At 36.2% G+C, this 27,831-nt stretch overlaps 1 protein-coding gene across 3 annotated transcripts in view; it reads left to right on the top strand.

Annotated features, from left to right (window-relative positions):
* The window catches only part of LOC145660696 (DNA damage-regulated autophagy modulator protein 1-like), a 208,221-nt gene that overhangs the window by 140,214 nt on the left and 40,176 nt on the right, over positions 1 to 27,831 (top strand). For all 3 annotated transcript variants that reach the window (XM_081726046.1, XM_081726045.1, XM_081726047.1), the window contains exons 3-4: positions 10,556 to 10,623; positions 24,669 to 24,811. In XM_081726046.1, the coding sequence (XP_081582172.1) occupies positions 10,556 to 10,623; positions 24,669 to 24,811 (211 nt within the window). The remainder of the gene's footprint in view (positions 1 to 10,555; positions 10,624 to 24,668; positions 24,812 to 27,831) is intronic.

Here is a 27,831-nt window from a genome sequence, read left to right as displayed (position 1 = left end):
ACAAAAATTTCGAAACAAAAATTTTTAAACTAAAAATATCAAACGAAAAAATGTCAAACCAAAGTTTCAAACAAATTCAAAAACTTTTTAAATGTTAAAACAAAACTGAATGCAGCAAAGATTTGAAAATTAGCAACCAATGAGATTGCACGAAAGATAGTGATCAGCCAATCAGATTGCACGAAAGATAGTGATCAACCAATCAAATTGCATCAACAATAACTTTGCCAGTGTTGTAGCATGTATTCCCTTAAGACTATGAGTCATAAGATTCAATAAGGTTAGCTATGTATCCCTGTACACTACCTCATCAAGGTCAATCACGTGGTACATCGTATTGCTTACGTTTATATTTGGTCCATAGGCTGTATTAGTCGAAACCAATGATGCATTCTCAAATTATCCTACAAAGTTTAAATGTACCAATGTCCTGGACTCCTAATCCCATCATCGGTCAATAACTGATCACGTGATCATACTCATATTTGACAATGATTTACCCAATGAATGAGATACTATCCAATTTTAAGAACAATTACCAATTATTGATATGACAATAAGAAATGTACCCCTCCCAAAATTAAAGATTGGTACACAAATACACCTGTGTCTTATGAAAAAGTAATAAATCCTGTAGTTATTCAATAATAAAGCCGGTCAATAACCTTTAAATTTTGAATATTTGGCCATAAGAGGAACACCAACATCTACAATGGTCCTAGAAAACGTTTACCGAATTTTGTTATCTGATAATTCCCAAATTTAAAAGGGCACATAAACATATAAAGGTAATAAACTGTATAACGTGCTAAATACTTATCAAAGGGGTCAATAACCTCCGAAATTTGATTTTTGGTAGTTCTTTACCCATGAAAGGGAACGATGTGGACCATCCAAATTTATAGTGGTGCATATTTGAAGACCTGTACGAAGATACCAAATGCTTATATTAAACAATTTCTAAAACTGAGTGGATGAGCCAAGATACCCCTCCCAAATTTTAAAGGGTGCATCAATGTACCCATGTCTTATGATAGGAAATAAACCTATATACATGACCATATAACCATATACGGTAATAAGATCACATCAAACGGAATAAATTGGGCCAAAAACTAAACACGTGATACAACATATTGATTATGTTTATATTTTGGCATTTTTTTTACTCATGAAAGGGAACAAGGTGGACCACCCAAATTTATCATGATACATATGGAGGTCATGTACTATGATAACGAATGCTTAAATTAAAAAATTTCCAAAATTTAAGGGATTGGCTATGGTACACCTCCCGGGGTGCATCAATGTACCTATGTCTTATGATAGAAAATGGACCCTATACAAGACCATATAATCATATTAGGTAATAGGACATCATCCAAGGTAATAAATTAGGTCAAAAACGAAACACGTGGTTGTACTAAAATTTGTCAATTTCGTACCCATGAAAGGGAAGGCGATGGACCACGCAAATTTATAGTAATATATATATATATATATATATATATATATATATATATATATATATATATATATATATATATATATATATATATTAGGGTCTTATACTATTATACCAAATGTTTAAATTGGGCAATTTCCAAAATAAAGAGATGGGCCAAGGTACCCCTCCCAAATTTTTAAAGGGTGCATCAATATACCCATGTCTTATAATAGGGAATGGACCATATACATAACCATATAATCATATAAGGTAATAGGACCTCATCCAAGGGGATAAATTGAGCCAAAACAAACACGTGGTTGTACTAAAGTTTGGCAATTTCGTACCCCTAAAAGGAACGAGGTGAACTAACCAAATTTATCATAATTCATGTTAGGGTCCAGTACTATAATACCAAATATATAAAATGAGCAATTTCTAAAATTTAAGGGGTGGGCCAAGGTACCCCCTCACAAAATTTAAAAGGAGTGCATAAATGTACCTATGTCTTATGATAGAGAATAAACCCCTATACATAACCGTATAACCATATAAGGTAATAGGACCTCATCCAAGGGGATAACTTAGGTCAAAACCAAAAACTTGGTACAACGTATTGCTTACGTTTATATTTTGGCAATTTCGTACCCCTAAAAGGGAACGAGGTGAACCACTCAAATTTATCATAATAATACATGTTAGGGTCCAGTACTATAATAACAAATATATAAAATAAGCAATTTCTAAAATTTAAGGGGTGGGCCAAAGTACCCCTCCCAAATTTTTAAAGGAGTGCACAAATGTACCTATGTCTTATGATAGGAAATGAACCCATATACATGTCCATATAACCATATAGGGTAATAAAACCTCATCCAAGGAGATAAATTGGGCCAAAAGACCAAACACGTGGTACAACGTATTGCTTACGTTTATATTTTGACAATTTTGTACCCCTAAAAGGGAACGAGGTGGACCACCCAAATTTATCATAATACATGTTAGGGTCCGGTACTATAATACCAAATGTTTAAATTGGGTAATTTCAAAAATTTAAGGGGTGGGTCAAAGTACCCCTCCCAAATTTTTAAAGGAGTGCACAAATATACCCATATCTTATGAAAGGTAATGGACCCCTATACATGACCATATAGCTTAATAGGATAATAACACCTCATCAAAGGGGATAAAATCGACCAAAAACCAAACACGTGGTATAACGTATTGCTTACGTTTATATTTTGGCAATTTTGTACCCCTAGAAGAAAACGAGGTGGACCGCCCAAATTTATCATGATACATATTAGGGTCCTGTACTATAATACCCAATGTTTAAATTGGTCAATTTCCAAAATTTAAGGGGTGGGCGAAGGTACTCCTCCCAAATTTTTCAAGGGGTGCATTAATATACCCATATCTTATGAAAGGTAAGGACCCCTGTATACGTCCATATAACTATAAAGGGTAATAATACCTCATCAAAGGGGATAAATTAGGTCAAAAAACCCCGAAATTTGAATTTTTGGCAATTTTTTACCCATAAAAGGGAATGACATAGACACCCAATACTGATAGAGATACATACTATGGTCCTAGGCTACCACACCAAATTTTTAGATTTGGCAATTTCTAAAATTTAAGGGGGGTGGTCCTATGTACCCCTGCCAAAATTTAGGGGGTGGGCCAAGGTTCCCCTGCCAAAATTTAGAGGGGTGGTCCTATGTACCCCTAGGTCATTGACCCTGGGCCAAGGTCATTGACCTTCCACCCCGGTCATAAAAGAGAGTGAGGATGAGTCATTCGGGCGAACGGGGACCCCTACTACTACAAACACCGTGTGCGTAGGTTTTCTCGGGGTTCTTCCGTTTCCTCACACTTTCATCATTCCACATATTTCATTCATTTCTCATCCTTTAGCTTAGCCGACATAACCATGGAACGTAAAACTTACAGCTAGGACGTTACGTAGGGTAAAGAGGGCTGTTGAATTTTCCCCACAACTCCCTCGATTTGTTCTTTGGGGAACCTTGGAAGCTGTCTGTAGAAAAGCAGCCACAATGGGTTTATTACGAGTATAAATTGAAAATTGAAATTACTTGGTTGGATTGTGTTCTGGAACATAAAGGAAATGGGGCACGAAACGTACACAGCTTCTGTTTCTTTTAATCATCTGTTATTGTTATTTGGCTAAAATTCTCCTTCTTCATCTCCACGAGATCTGATTAGTAAGAGACAAAACGATTCATCTCAACAAGTTGCTCACTATAAAAAACCGGATCCTTTGAACGTCTCACTGGCTTACTTAAGCCTATATTTTTACAACCGGAAGAGGGGGTGTGCATTTTTAAAACTAAAATTGTATTATCAGATTAAATGAGTTTAATAAAAACACATTTAAAAAATTTCAATTTTAACCTAGAACATATTATTACTAACAAATTCAACTTGAAAGAACACGGACTGTTATAATTTTACACGAATGAAAATTATTCGTATGACCAACAGTTGTAATATTGCTTCTTGGAATGAGGCATTGTTTTCCTATTATGGCATACATCCTTGTTCCCATGTTAGCGGCTTTTGTGGTTTAAAAATAAATTCACATTTAGTACTTATAAGGTAACCAAGAAAGTTTTGTCGCTTTTTCTCCCACCACGTTCGAACATCGATATATCATTTAAGACGTACCTGAAATATCAACAATAACCCCCCATCAGCATTGACGACCTCCTGCCAACGCTCTAGAAGACCATGGATTCCACCGAGGTTCAACTTGGTCGGCCGTGAAGCGAAGAAGTTATCAAGTGCATTTTGCACCTCTAGTAGGTATTTGAATTGGCACCCTCTAAGGTGATTGTCCAAGGAATGGAACATGTGATAATCGGGCGGGGCAATGTCCGGAGAATATGGCGGATGCAATAGTGTTTCCCATCTAAGACGTAGAATGGTGTCCTGGGTAGTGATGTGAGGTGGAAAATTTTCTGCTATATTTTTCCGGAAAATTTTCCGTTCTAGAAAAAATATCAGTAATCAAGTAACAATTCCTCAGCAACCATAAAATTGGTTGAATTCGTGTACAGAAATGTAAAAATGTGAAAGATCGTTTCAAGAACCTGAAAATTTTCATGACTCACACAATTTTCAGTACTATGTAGGAACAAGTTAAACCATTTTTCATGAATCGAAATATTTTCTGTCTTATATGGAAAAATTGAAGAACTTTGTATGAGTCGGAAAATTTTCATCATTTTGAAGCAAAAGTAAAACAACTTTTTGTGCATCGGAAAGTTTTATTGCTCTGCAGAAACCAGTGAAAGGAATTTTCATAGATCGGAAAATTTTCATCACGATGTAGAAACAAGTGGAAAAACTTCATAAGCCGGAAAATTTTGGATATTATGTATAGTGATGTTAGGTAGAAAATTTTCCACTATATTTAACTGCACATTCAGCTACAAAATTGAATTTCTGTAGAGGAAAGTTAGTCAACAACAAATTATAATTTTCCAATTAGCTTTCGAGAACCGGAAAATTTTCTATTATTTCAAGTTGGGAAGTAAATTTTACACAGTGTTTCTCTCTTCATCTGCGAACACCTTGGTTGCTAAGCAGATAGCATACGCGCCTTTGGCATGGAAGACCTGGCTTCGATTTCCAGCGGGAGCTCATGTTCGGATTTCATGTTAATCAGTTGATCCCGTCTTATATAGTCTCGCTGCTGAAAGGGACGTTAAACTCAAAATCAACTCAATTAAACTCCTCTCTGTGTGTGTGTGTGTGTGTTTATGCAAAGTGCAGAGAACATGAGTTCGTAGAGTACAAATATCCCATTCTATTATTTAAAATTTCTATTTATTAAAAGTCATGAATGTTTCCGATTCATAAAAACATACTCCACTTATTCCTACATCGTTGTTTAGCCGTAAAATTTATTGGTAATAAATATTATCTTAAAAAGTTTCATGAAGTAAAAATCTAACAATTCTTCATTTCAAGAATGTTTCAAAAACTTCAATGCGTTCTTCCCACAGAATCCACCTTTAATCTTACAAGATTAGATTTCGTCAGTTTAATACGCATAAAACGGTTTTCTCATATCTTTACTACTTTTATAGATTTACATTCTACAACATTTATAAATAAGTAGATATAATAGAGAGAAAGAAAACACTATGTAAATTTTTACTTCCCAACTTGAAATATTAGAAAATTTTCTGGTTCCCGAAATCTAATTGGAAAATTATAATTTGTTGCTGTCTAATTTTCCTCTATAGGAATTGTATATCTCAATGTGCAGTTAAATATAGTGGAAAATTTTCCACGCAACATCACTATACATAATATCCAAAACTGTCCGGATTATGAAAACCGTTTTCACTTGTTTCTACATCGTGATGAAAATTTTCCGATTCATGAAAATTCCTTACATTTGTTTCTACAGAGCAATAAAACTTTCCGATTCACAAAAAGTTGTTTTACTTTTTGCTTCAAAATGATGAAAATTTTCCGACTCATAATAAGTTCTTCAATTTTTCCATACAAGACACAAAATATTTCGATTCATGAAAAATTGTTTCACTTGTTCCTACATAGTACTAAAAAATTGTCTGAGCCATGAAAATTTTCAGATTCTTTAAAGGATCTTTCACTTTTTAAAGATTTCTATACATAAATCAATCAATTTTATGAATACTGAGGAACTGTTACTTGATCACTGATATTTGTTAATAACGGAAAATTTTCCGGAAAATATAGAAGAAAAATTTCCACCTCACATCACGGCTATACAACGATGTAGGAATAAGTGGAGTATGTTTTTATGAATCGGAAAATTTTCCGGAAAATTTTCATCACTGATCCTGGGTCGTCCTAGCTACGTGTGGCTTAGCTTTGTCTTGCAACAGGAGGACCCCATTGCGATTCAGAAGTCCTGGCTCCAGAGTTTTGAGTTTTCTTGAACATGGCTCAACTGCTGACAGTACACAGTTGCACTGATGCTCTGACCAGCTGATAGCAGTTTTCGATGCACGATGCCGCGAGCAGTCCACCGAACACACAGTTGGACCTTCTTCTGATGCAGTGCTGCTTTCGGCTGTTTTGGAATCATTTGATGGCATGCTGACCAATGACGACGGCGCCGTGGAGCTTCATACAGGACCCACTTCTCATCAAATGTCAACATCCTGTCCAGAATGGCTCCTTCCTCAGAGGAGACAACAAAGAAACACAGGTGTGTGCTCGCGGTTGCCTTCTGGCCTGGAGCCAAATTATCGACCCAACTTGTAGTGCTTCCCAAGTTGATGAAGGTGCTGCCGAATGATTTCTCCACTCACACTGAATTTTGGTCTCAGTTCCTCACATGTCTGGCTACTGTTCGCCTCGATTGTTGCCTGAAGATCTTCATTTTGTACATGTGTTGGTCTTCCGACACGTAGTACGTCTTCGAGTGTTTCGTCACCGTTTTTAAACTTGTTAAACCACCGCTGCACTGTTTGCGCAGTCACGGCACTCTCACCAAAGGCCTGGCATATCTTGCTCCCCGCTGCAGCGGCGTTTGACCCCAGTTTGAACTCGTACAACATACACGCCTTTATGACGCTCTGTGAAGGTCCCATGTTCACTCTGTCGTTACACAAGTTCACGGTGTAACTAAATTGTGACAACCAGATAGTATGTTGGATATACCCACACCAACAACTTACTTTCGCTTTATCTCCATTCGCATTCAACTCACTGTGTGAGGAGCAATGGAACACAGATTTTCACAAAAAGCGACAAAACTTTCTTGGTTATCTTTATAATTTATTAAGAAACCTCCAGATACAGCTCGAGAAGCCAGTTCACACTAGAATCAAAGCAATTAGATACTATCACAAGAATAATAGAAAATAACTTATGTTTAAAGATATCACTCTGACATATTCGCACGTGCCTTAAGAGAAGAAGGAGAATCAAATTTCTAATCCGCTCAATACTTACTAATCGAGTACTTCTGCAAACAATGTGTACTATCTGTAACATCGATTTCATCATGCTTAATGAAGCTTTCTTGAAGTCTGCTGAACGCTACTATTTCCCACATTACCATCTGATCCGAACAGACCTATTTCGAAATGTTGCACAAGGAGGTGCAGCTTTAGTACTTCAACATTCGCTTCGCAGCCGACAAATTGTAGCACCACATTCTCAATAGCATCGTAAGCATTTTGATAGTCTAGTTTCTGTCTTTCACTCTCAAAGTAGCCAGTATGTGCATTCCCTACAGCCACGTTGTACGCAGCCAATATGTACTGGGATGAAAATACGAGGCTGATTCAGAAAGTAATATCTCCAAGCCAACTACTTGGCCAATAGTTCTGCAAACATTCTGAACTGTTTATCATTAATGCACTGATGTTTAAGCTACAGAATGTCAATTGTTTCACCTTCCTATCTCTTCTCGTTCCAGGGTAATGGAGCAATTCATAGCATCCAGTTGTGGCGTCCGATTGAAACAATTGTCTGTCATTCAATTTCTGACTACGGAAGATTGTGCGTCCAAGACTACGGAAGATTGTGCCAGTATGTGCGTCCAACATTCATCACCAGCAATGAGTCGTGGATACACCATTACGACCCGGAAACGAAGCGTCAGCAGATGGAGTACCACCACACGTACTCTCCTCAGCCAAAAAATTCGAAGTTGACTCATCTGGTGGCAAAATGTTTGTTGACATTCGGCCTCATCCTGCTTTTAGTCCGGATCTTGCACCCTGCAATATTTGGCTCTTCTCCAAACTTAAGGAATATCTTAAGAACCAACGCTACAGTTGTGACGCGTAGGTGGAAACAGTAGTGCGGCAATGGTGTTGCTAGTAGCCACCACAATTCTTCGCCGTCAGCATGAAAAACCTTGTTTCGCGTTGGCGCAAGTATGTTGCCCGTAATGGGGACTATTTTGAAAAATGATAAAACCATTTGTAGCTGATATTGCAAACTTTACACTGATTGCAAGCTTTGCAAAGAATGACATTGATCAATGCTGTAAATGTTTATTTTTTTTAATGTTTAATTCCAAGTTATTGCACGTTAAATGACTATTTAAGTACACAGAGTCTTATAGGGGCATCTTACCCAACCGTCTCAACCCTTCGTGTTCTTACACATCAACTGTTTGTAGGTACATGCTACGAGAAGTAAGTTTTCAATTCAATACATCACAGCCGTAAGAACTTGTGTATGTATTTCACAAAATACCTTATGATACCCTTAAGCAGACTTTGATTATTTAGGTTAGAATTACCTTGCCTATAGAAAATAATGAACTAGGTCGTAGCAAGGATTGGTCCTCTCTTATTTTAAAATATAATTAAAAATTAATTTTAATTCTTAAGGATTTGTTCTAATTATATTTTCGTATTAACATTACATGATACTAGAATTTTCTTCTTATTTCGTTGTTTGTTTTCTTTTTAACTATGTATTAACGTGGATATTTTCCCATGAAAGCCTGATAACTTCGGAAATATTACATTAATGGAGAAAATTCCGAAGTTCTAAATGCCTCTTTTGTAGAAAAGAAATGCATATTAGCATTTAAGTATGGCATTCTATTTTCTTTTCTTTCCTTTCCTTTTCTTTTCTTTTCTTTCTTTCTTCTTTTTTTTTTTTTGGTAGCTTCTTTGATACGTTACTTTGCTTCAATCCAAAATGTTCCTTGGCATTTTGATTCGCATACAGATTGGTTTGAAACACAATGTCATTTATAATGTAATCTGTAAATAACTGTGAAAACAAGTCAGTTTGCTCATTACGTGTAATATTTACATTGTTATTTCCAACAAATGGAGGAACATTTTGAGAAAATTTATTGCCACATTTTCCTAACATTAACACATGCATTTCCTAGCGTTAACATACTAGCCTGACATTTAAAATAATCCAAAATTTATCAATTTTCTTTTGCTTGTTTATTCATAAGTGAAAGGAGATAATGAAATGTAACTTACCACAATCATAGATAATGTTATTCTACAACAGAAAATATAAACCTGAAGTATTTTCAGTGTTGCCATTCACAGAAATTACAGTGTTGCCAGAATAACAATTCCCTCAAAATCTAAGTTAATGCAGCGACTAGAGAAACGAACTCAACTGCATTTGATTACGTATCTTGGTATGTTGATTTGGTATCCTGTGAACTACTTTTTAAATAACATTATTATTTAATTTTAATAACTGTATGTTAAAACTATTTTGTTTATTACAACTATTATTTGAAAAGTAGTTCACAGGATTCCAAGACAACATGATATGTAATCAAATGCAGTTGAGTTCGTTCCTCTAGTCGCTGCATTAACTTAGATTTTGGGGGAAATGTTATTCTGGCAACACTGTCATTTCTATTAATATCAACACTGAAAATTCTTCAGGTTCATATTTTCTGTTGTAAAATAACATTATCTATGATTGTAGTAAGTTGCATTTCATTATCTCCTTTCACTTGTGAAAAACAAGCAAAAGAAAAATGGTAATTGTTTTATTCCTTTTAGTGTCAGCCTCTTACACTTTTGATTGGCTTCAATATTGCAAAGAAATTGTCTGAAATAGGCCTATATTAGTTACTGACTTTAGGATGTTGTACCATTTATATAACTTGTAATATATATATACTTAGCTTGCCTGGGGATCTGTGATTTCCTTAACCGCTTGGCGTGCTTGGAGCTCTGCAGTACTTCAAGCTCTCTTTGCTTGTCTGGAGCACTGAGAATTCCTAGATCACTACTTAGCTTGCCTGGAGCTCTATAGTATCCTTCCCTGGCTGTTTGGTCCTTGGGACATTTATTTACCCAGACAAACTACATGGAGAATTTTGTAGTGATCTTCGGCGACTTTGTGTCCTTATATTTGTATAATAAGACTTTTATAATAAAAGATTGTCGGAGCAGACCGAATTCCATGTGCTGAATTGCTCTAACTACTATCTCATAATCTTTTTACATTTTTAAAAAGAAATATATATATAGGGGACTACTAAGAACTCAAAATATGTATTTACTAAAAATCGTAACATGTATGATGGGACACAATATTCTGCCTTATAAACAGTCTAAATTTCTGTTTTTGCAGCGAAACCGGAGCTTTCTCACCAGAAAGTGGCATTTTCACAATCGGCCTCGTTGGAGGAGGCGTACTTGGTAAGCAAATGTTAGTTTCTTTTATTCTACTTGAAATAACTGTTATTTTTCCTAATTTCATGTACTTGTCTTTAGATGGAGACAATTTAGCAACAAGTATTGACTTTTTGATTGTCAACTTAAGTTGCCCGCTAAAAGGGAAGGATTACCAGCTTTATTAATGAATTTAAAGTCGCTGAACGCATTAGTTTATTTAAAATTTTGTAATATATCACTGGAGATAACAATTTCTAATGAAAGAGAAATATTAAATGTTAAAAGACACTGTCACGAATATATAATACTAATACAAATTGTTTGGACGGCACGGTGGCTCAGTTGTAGAGCGGTTACCTTTGGTGTGTAGGGTCCCTGGTTCGATCTCCGGCTAAGTAAGTTTGTGGTAAACAACACTGTACGCGGTACTCCCGTTTCTTCCCACATTTTCATTCTACCATTCTTCCATCATCATCATCATCAACAACCATTCAATTGCCTTAATCACCGTCTCCCTTAGCTTAATAAGACATAATAGTGGGACGTTAAACTTAAAGATTTCATTTTATTTCAATTACTAATTGCAGTGGCGTATTTAGGGGGGGGGAACTTCCGGGCTTAAGCCTCCCCCCGAAATCTTACTTACTATAGTAAAGTATATGAAATATCTTGCAGAATTTTCACATTTTCAGCCAAAGCCCCTCCCCCGAAAGTTAGCAAAGCTCCCAATTGTTTGATTTTGAATTTAGGAAGATGCGGATATATCCGTACTTGAAGAGAAAAGGATGCCCACAAACCTCTTTGATGTTAGTTCTCTAATGTTGTCCATGAGGCGAGAGTTACATTTTTTAAATCAACGCGTACAGTTTGTACACAGAAAGCGCATTTCGGATATATTAACCAACACCGGAAAAGCAATGTGTCTTTTTTAAAAAACAGGAAATTCACTGATATGAAGATAAAAAGTTTCAGAAATTCTTCTTCTTCTTCTTCTTCTTCTTTTTCAAAGGACAGGGTTGCTTTTTCCTTTGGACCTGCGGAATCTAATCTGTTACAAGAATTTTCAGCGGCGCAAATCTGTCTTCAACATTGAGGGGGACGGATAAGACCGTTCCCATTTTTTTTTTAAAAAAAAGCGATGTTCAAAATATTTATGAAGTTGAAAAACAATGCTGTGAAGGATCAAGGGAGCAGTGTTGTCTTCAACATTGAGAGGCGGGCAGATTTGAGGCTTATTCTGGGGAGGAGGGGGGACTCAATTTCATCTCACTTTTCTTTGTGGCAATTGAACACAAATCATCAGATTTCTCCCCAAAAACTACATTTCAAATCCGATTATTGGGGGGACAGTACCCCCAGTTCGAAGATTGGAGGGGATGTGTCCCCTCATCCCCTCTGAAATTTGCGCCAGTGAGCATTTTCGAATGTGTTCAAAGATGGGATTTATTTTAAACTATAGATGACATCGCCATGAACAAAATGACGTTAGCAGGTAAATTCCATTGCATAGTTTTCAAGAAAATTGTTAAAAATCTAACTTTTATGGCTCTAAACGTATCTCGTTCGTAGCCAATAATAATCAGCAGACTTTATGGAATAGTTTGTTCATTGTTGTATTGTATAGGCCCTATATATACACTATTAACCAGTGTATATATATACACTATTGTGTGTATTGTTATTTTCATTTTAACGGTGACTAAATTCTCTTTCACACGTGGCGACGAGTTGCATTACTGCTTGTGAAGCATTGCTTTAAATTGGTCCTTTCATACGCAGCAACTGCAGTTGCTTCCACTAAAACAGTTGCTGCCACCGTCTGCTCTAGCGCAACCATCTCGAGTAACTCTCAGTATCCGCCACTCGTAAATAAGCATTATCTTAAGGGTCTTCACTACAGCGAAATTAAACTACCGCTAATTTTGAAGTTTTTCCGTAATATCTTCAAGACAAATAAAAATATTCGAAAAGCAGAAACGTAGTGAACAAGACAATACGATTTTCCATGTGATACCTTTACCACAATTCATCTATCTGCTTTTGATATGCCGCTATTTACAAAACCCGCAAAAAATGCTAAATCTATCTACAGTTGTAAATCGAAAGCAAGTAAATAACTTGTAATGATGATATCACATACAAAATCGTATTGTCTAGTTCACGACGTTTCTGTTTTTCGAATACCTTTATTTGTTTTAAAGATAATTACAGAAAACTTCTAAAATTAGCGATAGTTTAATTTCGCTGTAGTGAAGACCCTTAAATGGAAGTTTTCGTACGGAGAAACTGCAGTGGCCACAACCGTACAAGGTTGCCAGTGTATCTTTAGTTTAAAAAAAATAGTTAAATTACTGATCAGAGGAAGTTATCGACTGTCTTAAAAGAACTATAAACTTTTCCTATATTTTGTGTTAAAATTAGGTATCATCCCAGTAAACAACGCATAGGATACCAGAACAGATTGTTGCATGCTTTTTTTTTTTTTTTTAATATTACTACAATCTTCAAAATTACCTTTAAAATCTTGAATCTTTCTGTATCTTCCTGAATTCTATGCAGAAGGCCGGATTTGATTCCGGGTGGTAGGTGCTGTAGTTTGAAAAATGACATGAAGTGTTACAGTTTAACATCCCACAAATATGTCCATTAGACTAAGGGAGACGATGATTAAAGCAAATGAATGATGATATAAAGTTTGGTAGAATGAAAATGTGGGAGGAAACGGAGTACCCGAGAAAACTCACGGACACGATGTTGTCCACTACAAAGTTACTTGGTTGAGGATCGAACCAAGGAACCCACGGATCAGAGTTAAGCACTCTACCACCGAGCTATCATGCTCCATATTGGGCTTTGAATTAAAGCCACGAATCTACTACGTCTAATATAGCCTAATACTATCTAGGTTCTACATAGTTCTTGTATCCTTCCAACCCTGCTCCACTACAGAAAAAATACGTAGGTGTTGAAAGATAAAAAAACCAAAAAAAAAAGTGTCGGTATCTGCTATCAATTGCTAGGTTTATATTTCCGTTTATACTTGTGGCACAACTCGGTGGTACAACTCAGTTGCCTGTGTATGAAAGGGCACTAATAGTTATACATACATTACTTGAAATCATGAAAGAATTAGGTAGGAAGAGAGAGTGCGGTGAAAACTAATAAAATGAACTTTCATTACTCGTTATTAGCGTAGTCTGGTGGTTAATATACTGAATTTCCTCGCGATAAAGTAGAAACCTATTATTATTATTATTATTATTATTATTATTATTATTATTATTATTATTATTATTATTATTATTATTATTATTATTATTATTATTATTATTATTTCGTTTGCTTTGGCCATCAGGGAACAATGAACAGTAGAAAACTTAGGCATGTAAGATACCGTGAATTGCTACGTAGTATCAAATAAATAAGGTTAAATTAAAGTAATACGTTGTTATGAAAGTAAAGGTTGTTTAAATTTTGAACAAGATACACAACAAAATACATTCTCACAGTAAGAACTACACTTGAGAATTTTCAAGTTACAAAGTGAAAATGAAATGAAATCTTTCAGTTTTACGTCCCACGATTATGCCGGTTAGGCTAAAGGAGACGGTGATTATGAGAAATGAATGAAATGGTGGAATGAAGAAAGTGGGAGGAAAGGGGAGAACCCCGAGAAAATCCAAGAGCACGGTGTATTCCACCACAAAGTCCACACGGCGCGAGCTGGGATCGAACCAGTGATCCAAGCACCGGAGGTGAACGCTCTACCACTGAGCCACCGCGCTCCCCAAGTGACAAAATGAACAGTAATTATCCAGAAACACTACGTAGGTGTCAAATAGTCAATTTATTTACTATTCTGGATTCATACGGATACGGATCTCTTGTGAAGTCTAGATTCATACGAGTGAGTGACTAAAACACAGAAGACTACGCAAGCCAAAGTAACAATTCTACGTTGATGCATTTCATAAGACATTTCTTTCCTGGCAACGTAGTAGATAATGTGCTTCAATACATTTGATATCTCGTCATAACCCATAGTTAATAACTGAGTGGCAACAACGGAACTCTCAAAGTGTTCCAGTTTTGTATATTGAAGTATTTTAGTAGGATATGTTCCTTAATCTCTTTATTCTATTGTCCTGTCTATGAATCTAAAAGAAAGAGACACGGAAATTTGTGAAATCCTACTGTAATTCAAACATCAATCAATGTTATATTTCCGGTGATACAAATAAGCTTTATTGTCTGAAGTTAAGTCTCTAGTTATTTAATTTTGTTCGTTACTATGTCTCCGAATATTCAAGTTGGTCCCTTTAGATAGACAAGAAAGATGACTAGATAACAGTGAACAAGAATATGTGTATAATAGGGATGGCCAGAACCAGTTCCTGGTGGAACCGGTTTTCGGTTCTGAACGGATCCAGTTCTAGAAAATCCGGTTCCGGAACCGGTTTTTCGGATCCAGGTCTGGAACCAGTTGTTCCCAAGATCGGTTCCAGAACCGGGTTTTAGGATCCAGGCCTGGAACCGGTTCTGAAAACACGATCTCAAGAACCGGAACTTTGTGGCCATCCCTACGCTAAAACCCGAGCTGCTGGCAGGCTGTGAACAGTGTTCTAGATGCAATGGCGGAAGCGACAGGCATGCGCCCAGGCGGCAGCCGCTTGTCTCCTTTGGCTAAATAAACTGGCTAACTGGTAAACTCATTGGCTAAACAGGCAAACTGGCAAACTCATTTGGCTAAACACCCACTGGTGGACCAAAAATTTGTCTGGGGGCACAAGCCGGTCTGGGCGGGTAGGGCACAAGCGCGTGGTCCTCTTTGCAGTGTTTTGAACGTGAACTTTGTGCCTCCTTTATGAGCCTTTGGGGGCTTTCGGATCCAGGTTTAGTAAGCGTCAATTCCTCTAGTAAGCGCTCCATATGAATCAAGCTAGTAGCAATGAGTCTCCGGCAGAAAGATTACTTATATAACAAGCTCTCAAACCCATTACTTTGACATTGTTTTACGTTATCAATTGATGATATCTAGCATACCTATTAATTCTTCTACAATTATCCAATATTATTCCCGAATGGCACAAGCAAACATTAAAAAAAAAAAAAAAAAAAAAAAAAATGATGTGGGCAAAATTCGATTCTTAACCTGCACTGCGAGAATTCGGTGCGTTAACCACCAGAGCACGCCAAGAACTAACTGAAAAAATTAGGTCATTTTAAATGATTTTTATCTCATTTCCTCCTCCTACCGGATTCTTTGATGATTAAAAGTAAAAGATTGTATGTAAGTGTTAGGAATATCTATGTCATAGTTAGGATTATTTATGTCACCGTTAAAAGAGCAAAGAATAACAGATACAATATTCTAGTTAACAGCATTTTTTTTTTTTTTTTTACATACGGTCTATACACTGTCGATTCCAGCAGAATAAAAACTGACAATTATTAATGGCAATTAACTATTCATTTTTAGAGCTATAAAAATAGTTTGTTAATGAGTTTCTCCAAAACCATGTACTGGAATTTACTCCCATATGTCATTTTGTTCACAATGGTGTAGTCCAGTGGTTCTCAAACTTGTTGTCACCGCGACCCACATTAAATATTAAAAAGTACTTTGTGGCCCACCTACTTTTATTCAAATACACATTGTCATTCTACGTAATGGTGGTATTTCAATTTTGTAAATCATAATTCTAATTTTTCCATATAAAGGTAACACAGAGCTGACACTATTCTCAACGCAATGCCCTACCCCGTGACAGATTTTGACTCACCCATCCTCTTTCCATCCTAACCCAGCATCTCTACTGACTGTACAACAAGGCAGGGCTTTGAATAACCACTTACTTTTCACCTCATTAACAAACGTTCATTAATTTTCACTTCCTGAATGGTACTTACTTTACAACATATGTTTCTGCATCAAAATAAAATTTTCACAACTACAAGGAAAAACTTCTCGCGACCTACCAAAGAAACGGCCCGCGACCCACACTTTGAGAAACACTGGTGTAGTCTATCACTCGATATGTCTCATCTTTGCACATATTCGTAAAGTGATTGTATCAGGTTAGATTCCACAGGACCGAAGGTGAAAGTATCTCCGTCCTTTGAAGAAAGCTAGAAGGAACTTCTGAAACTTCGTCTTCATATCAGTGAATTTCCTGTAAAAGAGGCATATATTGCTCTTCCAGTGTGGTTAAATATCTTTCAGATGCACTTTCTCTGTTGAAATTATAAATTGTTTACAACTAAGTCTCCTAATACGATCGTTACTTCCATTTTTATCAGAAGTACACTTCACAAAGAATTTTAATCTGACGTTTAGTAGAAAATAGGTAGACTAATATATATTCGCATTCTGAAGAAAGAATTGAATTTTTCCTGGCGACGTGATTTTTGCATGTCTTCTCGAGTTATCATCCAGGTGAAGGTATTGACATCCGACGTTTCGAATGTAGACATTCCATCCATCTTCAGAGATTATAATGAAGAGATCGAAGATGTGGGCATGTATAGGTAGTGATTATTTAGTAGGGTGAGCCGAAAATAACTTTTTTTTTTTGGAATTTCGATTGGCCGGGTAGCGGAGAACTTGCCTCGTGGTAGTGGTAGTCAACACACAAAATTTGGATTTTTTTTAAAACCCCTTCCGTTGCCTCACTGGACTTGAATATTTTTATAGCTTTGGCTATGCAACCCGCACGACAGTACGAAGAAAGCTGTGCTGCATAACTATTTTTGTTTTGATTTTGGATTGGCCGGGTTGCGGAAAAGTTGCTTCGTGTTAGTCGTAGTCTACACAGAAAGTTTGGATTTTTTGGTCATCCCCTTCCTCTGCCGCATGGAGCATGAATATTGTTATAGCTACGTCTATGCAACCCGCATGGCATCTCGAAGACAATTGTGCTGCAGAGCTATAACCTTTGATTCTTTTTCCGCTGAACCATTCTGAGGCTGAAAATAAAACGCAAGATAAAAGTAAGATGCGATGTTGTTCCTATGTAGTTAAAAATTATAATCAATTAAACTAAGAAATTGTATTGATGTTTTCAAAACACATTACGAATATAGATCATGAAAAATTGTTGATAAACCTTCCTTTGCAGCTCTTAGCTCGTCTTGGTACACTCATGTCCAAAATTATTGTCGCATGTCTATAAATATGTTGTTCTAGGAATATAATTTGATAACGAATTCGCCCGGTATTTCTTGTAATGTTAGTATGTTTATAATCGGCAAAGACATGTATGTGGCAAATTTTATATCAAAAGAGCCGTAAATAAGAACAATAAAACGAAAATAAAACTTTCTTCTCCATTTAGCAACATTTTGTTTTACTCATTCTAATTTTCGTATTTATAATTATTTCCCTATGAAATTTACCACAAACATACATTTCCCGATTGTACACATAGTATCAGTATTAAAAGTGCATTGGAACATCATTATCAAATTATATTCTTACAATAAGACAGTTATAGATATGCGACAAGCATTTTGGACATGAGTGTACATACACTCTGAAATTCACCAGAACTCACCCCGAGGAGTTCGTTGCAAATTGGGTTCCACTCGCCTATCCTACTTGTTTCCGTTTTTTTTTTTTTTGGGGGGGGGGGGCTCATTTACATTTGATAGTCCTGCTGGGAGTCCAACTTTTGCATTTTTTCTTCGAGACACTAATTTTGTCCTAATAACGCCATCTCTTCGATCCGCTCCATACACTAATGCTGACGCTTCTGTAACTACTTTTATCATCCTCTCCATCGCTTGCGAATGACACGGAAAACATCTAATTTCCTCTGAAGCTGTACCCACCATTCTAATATTTTCTTCTATCTGATTCGAAGAAAGTTTTCTTGTTAATGATGGCTCAAGTCCTCTGAGAAAAAATCAATCATCTGATGATATTTACTTGCGTCTAAGTTTACTTTCGGAAAAAGAAATTCACGTAGATTCGATTTGTTTCTCTGCCGACACTTTTTTTATTCTTCTCCATCCTAAAACTCGGATGTCCTGGCTCCTATCGGTGATCATTGCCAACAACAAGTTTCTCGGATGGGCAAAGTAAACGTTGGAGCTAATCACAATATACACGATTCTTCTTAATTCCTCTGGAAGAAAGGATGCAGACCGAGCGAGTACCCACAAGTGTCGCGTCCCATTGGTGAGAGAAAAATTTCACTCTATTTCAAACCAAACTTGTGCAAGTACTTTGCTGACATACTGTGCAAGCCAATGAAGTGCTCCTTCGAAATTTTCGGTGCAATTATATAATTGGAAAATGCGAGTACCTGTCATCAACCATCGGAACATGACAATTGGTCCAGGCTTTTTCTTCAGAAGGTCTAGAGGATACAAACCTTCTCAAACGGCTCGACAATGTTCAGAAGGTACTGCTGATCGTCAGTGGGATGTGCATAAACTTACAGTTCCCGACTTCTTGTGAAATAACGCTTTACGTATTATTACTATCGTGTACAATGTTGTAGATAAATATATATTTTATGTTATTGCGCAGGCGATTTCAAAATGACTGGACATCAGATTACTTGATTAAAATTTTATTTATAATATAAACGGGTCTAAAAGAAATGGTTCACGATATACGTGAAAAAAGCTTGAATGTAAGGTTGACAACATATTTTTACGCTATATATAAAGAACATGAACTGAAACATAAAAATACAGTTTTTCATCTAATTGATTACATTTTTTAACCTTATAGAAACAATTTCGCTGCTCACTTTTCTCTTGCGTTTTATTTTCAGGCTCATTATGCTTCAGCGTGAAAAAGAAACAAAGGTTACAGCTCTGCAGCACAATTTTCTTCGTAGTGTCATGCGGGTTGCATAGCCGCAGCTATAAAAATATTTAAGTCCCATGATGCAAAGGAAGTGGCTGACCGAAAAAATCCAAATTTTGTGTGTTGACTACCACTAACGTGAGGCAACTTTTCCACAACCCGGCCAATCGAAATTCAAAAAAAAAAATATATTTTTCGACCCATCCTACTATTTAGGAACAGAATTATGAATGGGGAGCTTGTGATTGACTGAGAGAAATGCTGACTTTTGATTGGCTATTGTTGTGGCTACGACAAGCAGCTTTGTTGAATGTCTGCACAGAGAAAAATCCGTTCTCCGGACAGCGGTATATTGTACAAATATACGGCATCCTCTTGCTTACTATAGAAATCAGTACGGAGCATACGTTATCCGTATGCTACATAGTCACTGCCCTTAGATGTTACATCATGCCGTTGCAGGATGTCTGACACCTAACAGTTTTCCGTATATCACATGCATATACTTATGTTACCTTCGTCAGCTGTATGTTATGTACGTCCATTTGTATGTGAGATCCTGACCGCCTACATTGTTTCATACGGAAAGTACTTATAGATGGAACACTTATACAGAAAGTATTATAAAACATGCGTTTTCAGTTATACGTCTGCTGTACGTTAAGTCCAAAAACTACAGGAATTACGCATGTAACCTATCTTTTTAAGTACGCCACCTACAATTCTTTTTCTCAGTGTGTATTTTGTCCCTGAAAAGGGCCGACAAGATAGAGCTGAGTTGAAACCCATTGTCTCCATTGAGATTGCTCTTTTCCCGTGAGACAGCTATTTTTTCCTTTATTGTTCTGTCCCAAAAATTGCTGCAATTGGCTACTATGGTGGTATTTGTAAGTGGTATAGTGGTATTCATCTTCTTTGAAGATGAATGCAATGTCTGTATCCGAAATGTCTGGTGTCAATATTTTCACCTCGCTGATAGCCCGGGAAGACTTGCTGAAATTCGCATTGTGTACAAGGAAAAAAATCATCCGTACATTTAAGTTATTGCCTTCACGTCCAAGTTTTCGAAAGTTAAATCGTCGGTTAAAAAAAAAAACAAAGGTACCTTAGTTCTTAGCTGGAAATATTTCTCGAGAAACCCCTATATCTAAGAACAGCTGTCCTAAATTTTATCTTCTTCGATAAAAGAAGTCTGAAGACCGGTGATCAGCTAGTCAGTTAGTGACATTTCGGTTTTATTCCCATCTCTCTTCCTCCATATACGTATATTGAATGCACTGAAATAATATAATTATAAGAGAAAACGTTGCCGTGGCAACAATATGTAATTTACAAAGGATTTATGCATGGATACATTTTTCACGAAAATTTTCTGAAAGGATGTTCCAGGGAGAATACTTACAGAAAAGAAAACTTTTTTTTGAAGCAAATAAAGATGAATATTATTAAAACTTATGAATGATTGTCTTTTGTTTCAAATAGAATAACAACGTATGTCTTGGGGCGGAATGACTTCTCTGAAAATTTTGTATGACTGTTAGAAAGGCTGTCTCCAGAAAAGGGAAGAAAAATCAAAATATCATTCTGCTGATAGAAATTACAAGACAATTTCCAACTCGGTGGTCTGTGACGTCGCATCTCAGAAAACTATGTGACCTAGCATAAGCAGCAGGCAGGTGGAGGGAGGGTAGCTGGTAGGCAAACAAAAGCATAGACGATAGAAATAATTGAGGTACCCAAAGGAAGTAAGCATCGCGATTGATACGTGAACCAAACTCAAGTCAACAAGTCTCTCCTCATACAGTTAGGAAGACCATCTATACAAACATGGGAATGAGGTTGATAGGTGATATCTGTCTGAGACATTTACCATTAGGTAAGAAAAAATGAAATCTTTAAGTTTTACGTCCCACGGTTATGCCGGCTAGGCTAAAGGAGACGGTGATGTTGAGTAATGAATGAAATGGTTGAATGAAGAATGTAGGACAACCCTGAGAAAACCCACGCACACGGTGTTTTTCCATCACAATGTTCACTTGGGGCGAGCTATGATCGAACCAAGGACCCCATGCACCAGAGATGAACGCTATATCGTCTACAACTGAACCGCCAGGGCCCATTATTAGGTAACAGAGAGTAGAAATAAGTAGAAACAGAATGATAGGAAAGCGCGGAAGAATTTTGACTTTGAGAGAGGTGGAAGCCGGTTGAATTATTTTCAAATTATTATCTACGGCAAACTCGATGCCTATCTGACGCTAATACATGTCGCCACCTGCGGGGATTTTGTTTATAACGAAATCTTTGAATTGCTCAATTAAAAACATGGTATAGAGTTTGAGGTGGTTATTGCTCGAACTAAAAAAGAAGTAATACTTTTGTTAAACGTTGGAACTTTCAATTAAGGATGGTTTTAACCCTGGGATGCAAATAAGCAACAAAATTTTACTAGCCCAAGGAAAAAGCTACTAGCCCAAATCCCACAATAATAATCATTTACTTATCTTTGGTATGATATTAAATACTCGCCCGCACTGATGAACCACTCGCCCCGGGGGAGTGGGCGAGTGCTTATTTGTATCCCTCGTTTTAACCTATAATGTACAGCGAGCCGATAACTTAGATGAAACAACTATTTTGTTTAACACGCTGTATGTGTCTGTGTTCGCACGAAGGCAGGTTTTAGCCTACTTACTCAGTGTAGCCAAACAAAACAAGTGAGTCGGCGTTACAGGGAAGGATGAACAGCTCTTTTTCCCTTATGGGGCGTTTACACTTAGTCGATTTGCGTTCGATTCAGTTGAATTGACGTCACTTTCAACTTAATCGACCGTGTAAACGGGCATTCAACTTAATCGCTTGTTGATCGAAAGCGACTAATCGACTGGCAACTGAATTAAAAGACGTTCTATTTTCTGTGGTTGAAATAATTGAACACATCCATCGATCTGATTCGGCCTAGTTGCTTCGATTTAGTGGCAAATGCAGCGAGTCGATTTAGTCGTGCGACTAAATCGACCAAGTGTAAACGCCCCATTACAGATCAAAATTGTGCATGATAAATTAAAAATTATGAAGTTCTAGGAAAAAATATAACAAAGTGAGAATTGGAATTAGGACAATCGGGTATTCTAGGATTGAGTAATTATGATTTCATTGCACAAATCTTTACTTTCCTACGTCAGTTACTGGCTCTGGGATACTAATATCCATAGTATCAAAATGTATTCTTTTCAACAGAATTATTTCGTTGGTGTATTGCAGAAGTCTTTCTAGCAATAGCCTTTATTTTACGTGTTTCTTTGTTCATACGCTCGTTAGTGTGTCTTTCTTTTCTTTTCTCTGTTTCTTTCTTCATTTACTTTTACAGGTATTCTGAGAAATAAATTTGTCAAATTCCGTATTTTAACTTCAATGTAATTAATATTAACTTTTCTCAACTTCTTGGGAAATTCCTTGTTTCCTCTTTCCGTATTTCTACACAAGAAGGATCTTGTCTAAGTAAGTATGATGTACCAAATGCGTTCGAGGTGAGGTAAATAATGCAAATATCTCCACCAATTTAACATATTGGAATTACATTGTAATTTCTTCATTTTCAACAACAAAGAAAAATGAATAATACATCAACCATCATCATTATTATTATTATTATTATTATTATTATTATTATTATTATTATTATTATTATTATTATTATTATTATTATTATTATTATTATTATTATTATTTTAACAGTAGGTCAAATGGCGATATTGCAACATCCAAAGATAATGTCACCACTTACAAATCCAAGAATTTACGAAATGGTAAAATATATTTCAGTGGTAGACCTTCAACCCAATTCTACAAGAAACATAATTGGAAACAATAAAGAAGCTAGTAGCACGGAACAATACACAATGAGCTATTTTAACTTTAAACAAATACTGTATGTTCAGCACATATAAAACAATAGTTCTCTGTGGATTAACTTTACACAGATGTATTATAAAAGAAGAAAAACTATTCATCGTCTAACAATACACAACTGTTTTTACACTCCTTCCAGAGTCCAGCTGCTGATACACATTTCCATTACTCACACTTTTCATGAAACCACTTCTTGCATTTCACACACTGAATCCCGTATCATTTATCTTTTTGTTGGTAATAGTACTCCCCACAATAAAAACAGACATCTCTCTTATCATGCTTCCGCTTTATAATAGGCTCCTTTCTCCCCCGTTCAGGAGATGATTTCCCTAACAGTAGGCAACAAAAAACTCTACATCAATACAAGCGGACACCGCACCGATTTGGAGATATATGTAGGGCGAACAACAAGACATGTCACACGACGATGGTTATGGAAGTAAAAAATGGACAGTGAACCTGAGAGATAGGATTGACATGCTGAAAATAGTCATCAACGTGCTATATGCTTAGTGAAGGGGACAAGTAGGGGACAGCATTAGGTGCAATATTGAATGAATGCTATTAATTATTAATTGTAAGACGGGAATGAATCATAAATTACGGGAGCAGATTCATTGGTGGAGCTTTAATAGAGATTGAGTTACATGCACGGAAACTATTGGATGTCTCTCTTTCCCTCATGTTTCCAGCTCGGTGTACGCCTTTTTTCTAGTTTGTTCCCGAACACTCTTCTATATCTCAGGAGGATTAGGTATTACATATGTATTGATATAGACTCTTTTGCTGCCTGTCCGTACAGAAGCTTTTTTCAATCTTTTTCGTATCATGATGCAGTTTTTGTGTGTTTGAGTTCTTGTACTTGTGTACGCAGTTTTAGTTGTATTTGGATTTTTGTTTTATTTCAATCTCTAGTTTTCTTCAGCAGTTTTCAAAACTTTATTTCATAGATTAAATTTTTGTTTAATATTTTTCCTGTGTTGACAAAAAACAATGGACATAAAAAAATTTATCAAAGTAAGAAATTCAAAATAATCTTTATTTTTAGATCATAATTATATCTTCACCGTTTCTCGCGATCCCCTTAGGGGTCCTGACCCTCAGATTGAGAAACTCTGCATTTCAGGAGTCACTTGATGAAGTTTGCACTCTATATTTATTTACTCGAACAACCTAAATTCCTAATACCATTGTATAATCGGGGAAAGAAACTAGGCATCTTACTCCTGCTCTACCGGCTTATGGTAGGAAAATAAGATAGGCCTTTATTTTGTGCAGAAGATTTAACAAAAACCAGTTTCCGCTGTTGTTATTAATTTCTCTTTATTTCTTTCAGCTGGACTGACAATGTATATGCGTTATTGGTTAGTGAGAGCAATAACCAGAGATGCATTGAAGAACCTTAACTGCTTCAATACCACTTCATTAGTCCTTGGCTATATGTCAAACGCTGGACTGCTCGTCGTGGCAGCCTATCCAGTACGTACTATTTACTTATTTAATTAAAACAATTATTGGCAACGCTTAAGTTTTCTGTTGGTGGTATGCCATTGCAAATATTTTAGAATTGAAAGTGTCACGCATGTTATGTCGAAAAATAAAGTGCGCAATGCGGAATAATTAAGCTGAGAATATATATAGGATATATATATCAAGTTAAGTTTAATTCTGTAGTAATCGGAGGCATAGTATTTTGTGTGATAGAACAATATTGCAAAAGCCAGAATAATTAACAGGAAATGTTTATCAATATTCTTATTCATTTGTGCATGTGGTAGTGCTACAATGAATAAAAATCTCTCTCCCTTTTACAAATTCTTTATAAATAATCTCAAGCTGCATTTCAAGAAAACTTTGCATCGATCGATCGAAACTTACCCATCAGTATGTCTAACAGATATCGAAACAGAGTACAAACTTTTCTATTATTTTATTTATATGTTTTAAAATTTTGGCCTTATGATACACTGTTAAGAATATTGTAATATTCTATACGTGATCTATATTTGTAAACACAAACACGTGCTTATTACATATAAACCAAAGCACGTGCTCTCTTATTACAACTACTACAAGAAGCAGACGACAGGAATCCCCCCTCCTCATCAAGTCATGTGACAGAAAAGGAATACTAGCGCCACCGCTGTACAAAAGGGGGTATAAAACACTATGTAAGATCTTCGTTGGCATCAGTTTCGGCTGGGTATCCTTTTCTCTTAGCTTGCTTGGAGCTCTGTGGGAGCTTGATCCCTCTTTTAGCTTACATGAAAATCTCCAGAAATCCTAACCCTAAGATATCTTCTTATATTTTGATATCCTTCATGTTTCCTTAAATTTTAAATTGTGAATATATATTGTGAAGAGGTCTGTGTCAAATATAAAAGTAGGAGGGGAGAAAATAGAACAAGTGATTAGTTTTTGATATCTGGGTAATATTCTTAGTAATAACATGAAGTGTGAACGGGAAATAAAAGCAAGGATAGGAATGGCGTAAGAATCCTTTAGGGGGAAGAAAAGTCTTTTGTGGGACCTTGAACAGAGAGTTGAGAAAAAGACTCATAAAATGTTTCGTGTGGAGTGTTGTACTGTATGGGGCGGAAACATGAATATTGCGTAAAAGTGATGGAAAACGACTGGAAGCCTTCGAAATGTGAGTGTAGAGAAGAATGGAAAGAATTAGTTGAGTCGAGCGGAAAACGAATGAGAGAGTGTTAGAAATGGTGGGAGGAAAAGAACAATTTTCAATATTGTTAAGAAGAGGAAGAGAAACTGGTTGGGACATTGCCTAAGAAGAAATTGTATCATGAGGGACGTCCTAGATGGTATGGTGGCGGGAAAGAGAGGGAGGGGGCGAAGGAGACCACTATTAAAGGATAATATAAAAACAGAAAGATCATACGTGAAGACTAAGAGGTTAGCGGAGGACCGTGGAGCATGGAAACTTCTCAGCTGCTGCGAGTGACCTGCCAGTAAGGACAGAATACCTAATATATATATTGCACTCTCTTCCGTCAGTTCTTCCCCTATCCTAACACTTACTTGTTGGTTCATGTATATGTTTCTTATTAGTCTTCGATCTTTCCATTCCAATCCTATCTTCTTTAGAGCTCACAAGAACAATTCCCAATTCACACAGTCAAAAGCCTTCTCTAGATCAATAAATACAACATATACCTCTTTTCCTTTTTCTATAAATCTTTCACCGATCACCCTTAATAATCCAATAGCATCTCTTGTGCCCTTGCCTCTTCTGAACCCGAACTGCTCCTCCTCAACTTTTTCATTTGTTCTTCCATATAATCTTCTGTTAAGTATTCGGAGCAGAATTTTAGCTGTATGAGATATAATCCTCACATCTCTTTGGGTTCGATTTCTTAGCCATCGGTATTATGATGGTATTCAGGAAGTATTTTGGCCACTCTCCTGTTTCATGTGTTAGTCGGAACAATTCTTTCTTTCTCTTGTCTCCCATATTTTTAATGAATTCGATTGGTTTAAATTTTTACCAAAGGAATTGATTAATTATGATGGGAAACATGAATGAATATTAAACATGTATAGATTTATTGCAAAAGGAAGCATGTAGACCTAATATATTCTTTTTAAATTATGATGAAAGATAAAGTAAATATTTAAAAAACGTATACGCTAGAAAAAATACGCCATTTTTCATGTGGAAAAAAGCTTTGTTGGTTTGAAACTCCATAAAGGATCAACTAAATCATCCAAACAATACTAGGCCTATAATTATACTACACAACCATGGAATACAATTTATTTTACGTTCCTAACTTAAGGTAATTAACAAATTACCGCAAGGTAATGCCAGCAAGAGACAAATTATGCAAGAGACAAATTAACTTTCCAGTTTTTGTAAAATATGAGAAAGGGGCGTTATCACCATCTGATTGTTACAGGGAATCTCAGAATTGATAACCTTAACTGGACGTTAACCATAACTTGAGGAAGTGATGTCTATTGGGTTTCGGGCGTGATTTCAGGGTCACTTAATTTAGTGGTGCCCCCCTTATGTCCATGACGCCCTCCCCCCTTCCGCAGTTGTCTATCCATAGGTGTTCTTCCATGAAAAAAAATCTTTACGATTAATTTTTACATCCCCTCAAACATATTTATATAGATTTTAACCCCCCCCCAAATATTTCAATGACGCAGTTTGCATTATAGCCCCCCTTGTGGGCACCCCTGCTAATTTTTTAATTAAAATTAGAATGGATCTTTGATTGATGGTTACGTTTTTCATCCCTGTTCTTCAATTTCACAATTTACATTAGTTTGAGGAACAAGTTGATTTTATTTTTAATAAAGGCTAGAAATAGATATACAGTATTTTGTTTCTTTCAGCAATTCCTCTGTATGAGGAAATGTTTAGTCATTTAGATTCATGATACTTGTCAAGTAGTATTACAAGCTAGTAAAACAGGGTGTTTCAATAATGAAAATCGGGGTTTTAGGACTTTGTACTATTTATTACATTTAAT

This window comes from Thermobia domestica, chromosome 9 (assembly GCF_964235325.1).
Source record: "Thermobia domestica chromosome 9, izTheDome1.hap1.1, whole genome shotgun sequence".
Classification (NCBI taxonomy): Eukaryota; Metazoa; Arthropoda; class Insecta; order Zygentoma; family Lepismatidae; genus Thermobia; species Thermobia domestica.
Note: the sequence above shows the minus strand (reverse complement) of the source record. Positions and strands in the feature narration are given on the sequence as shown.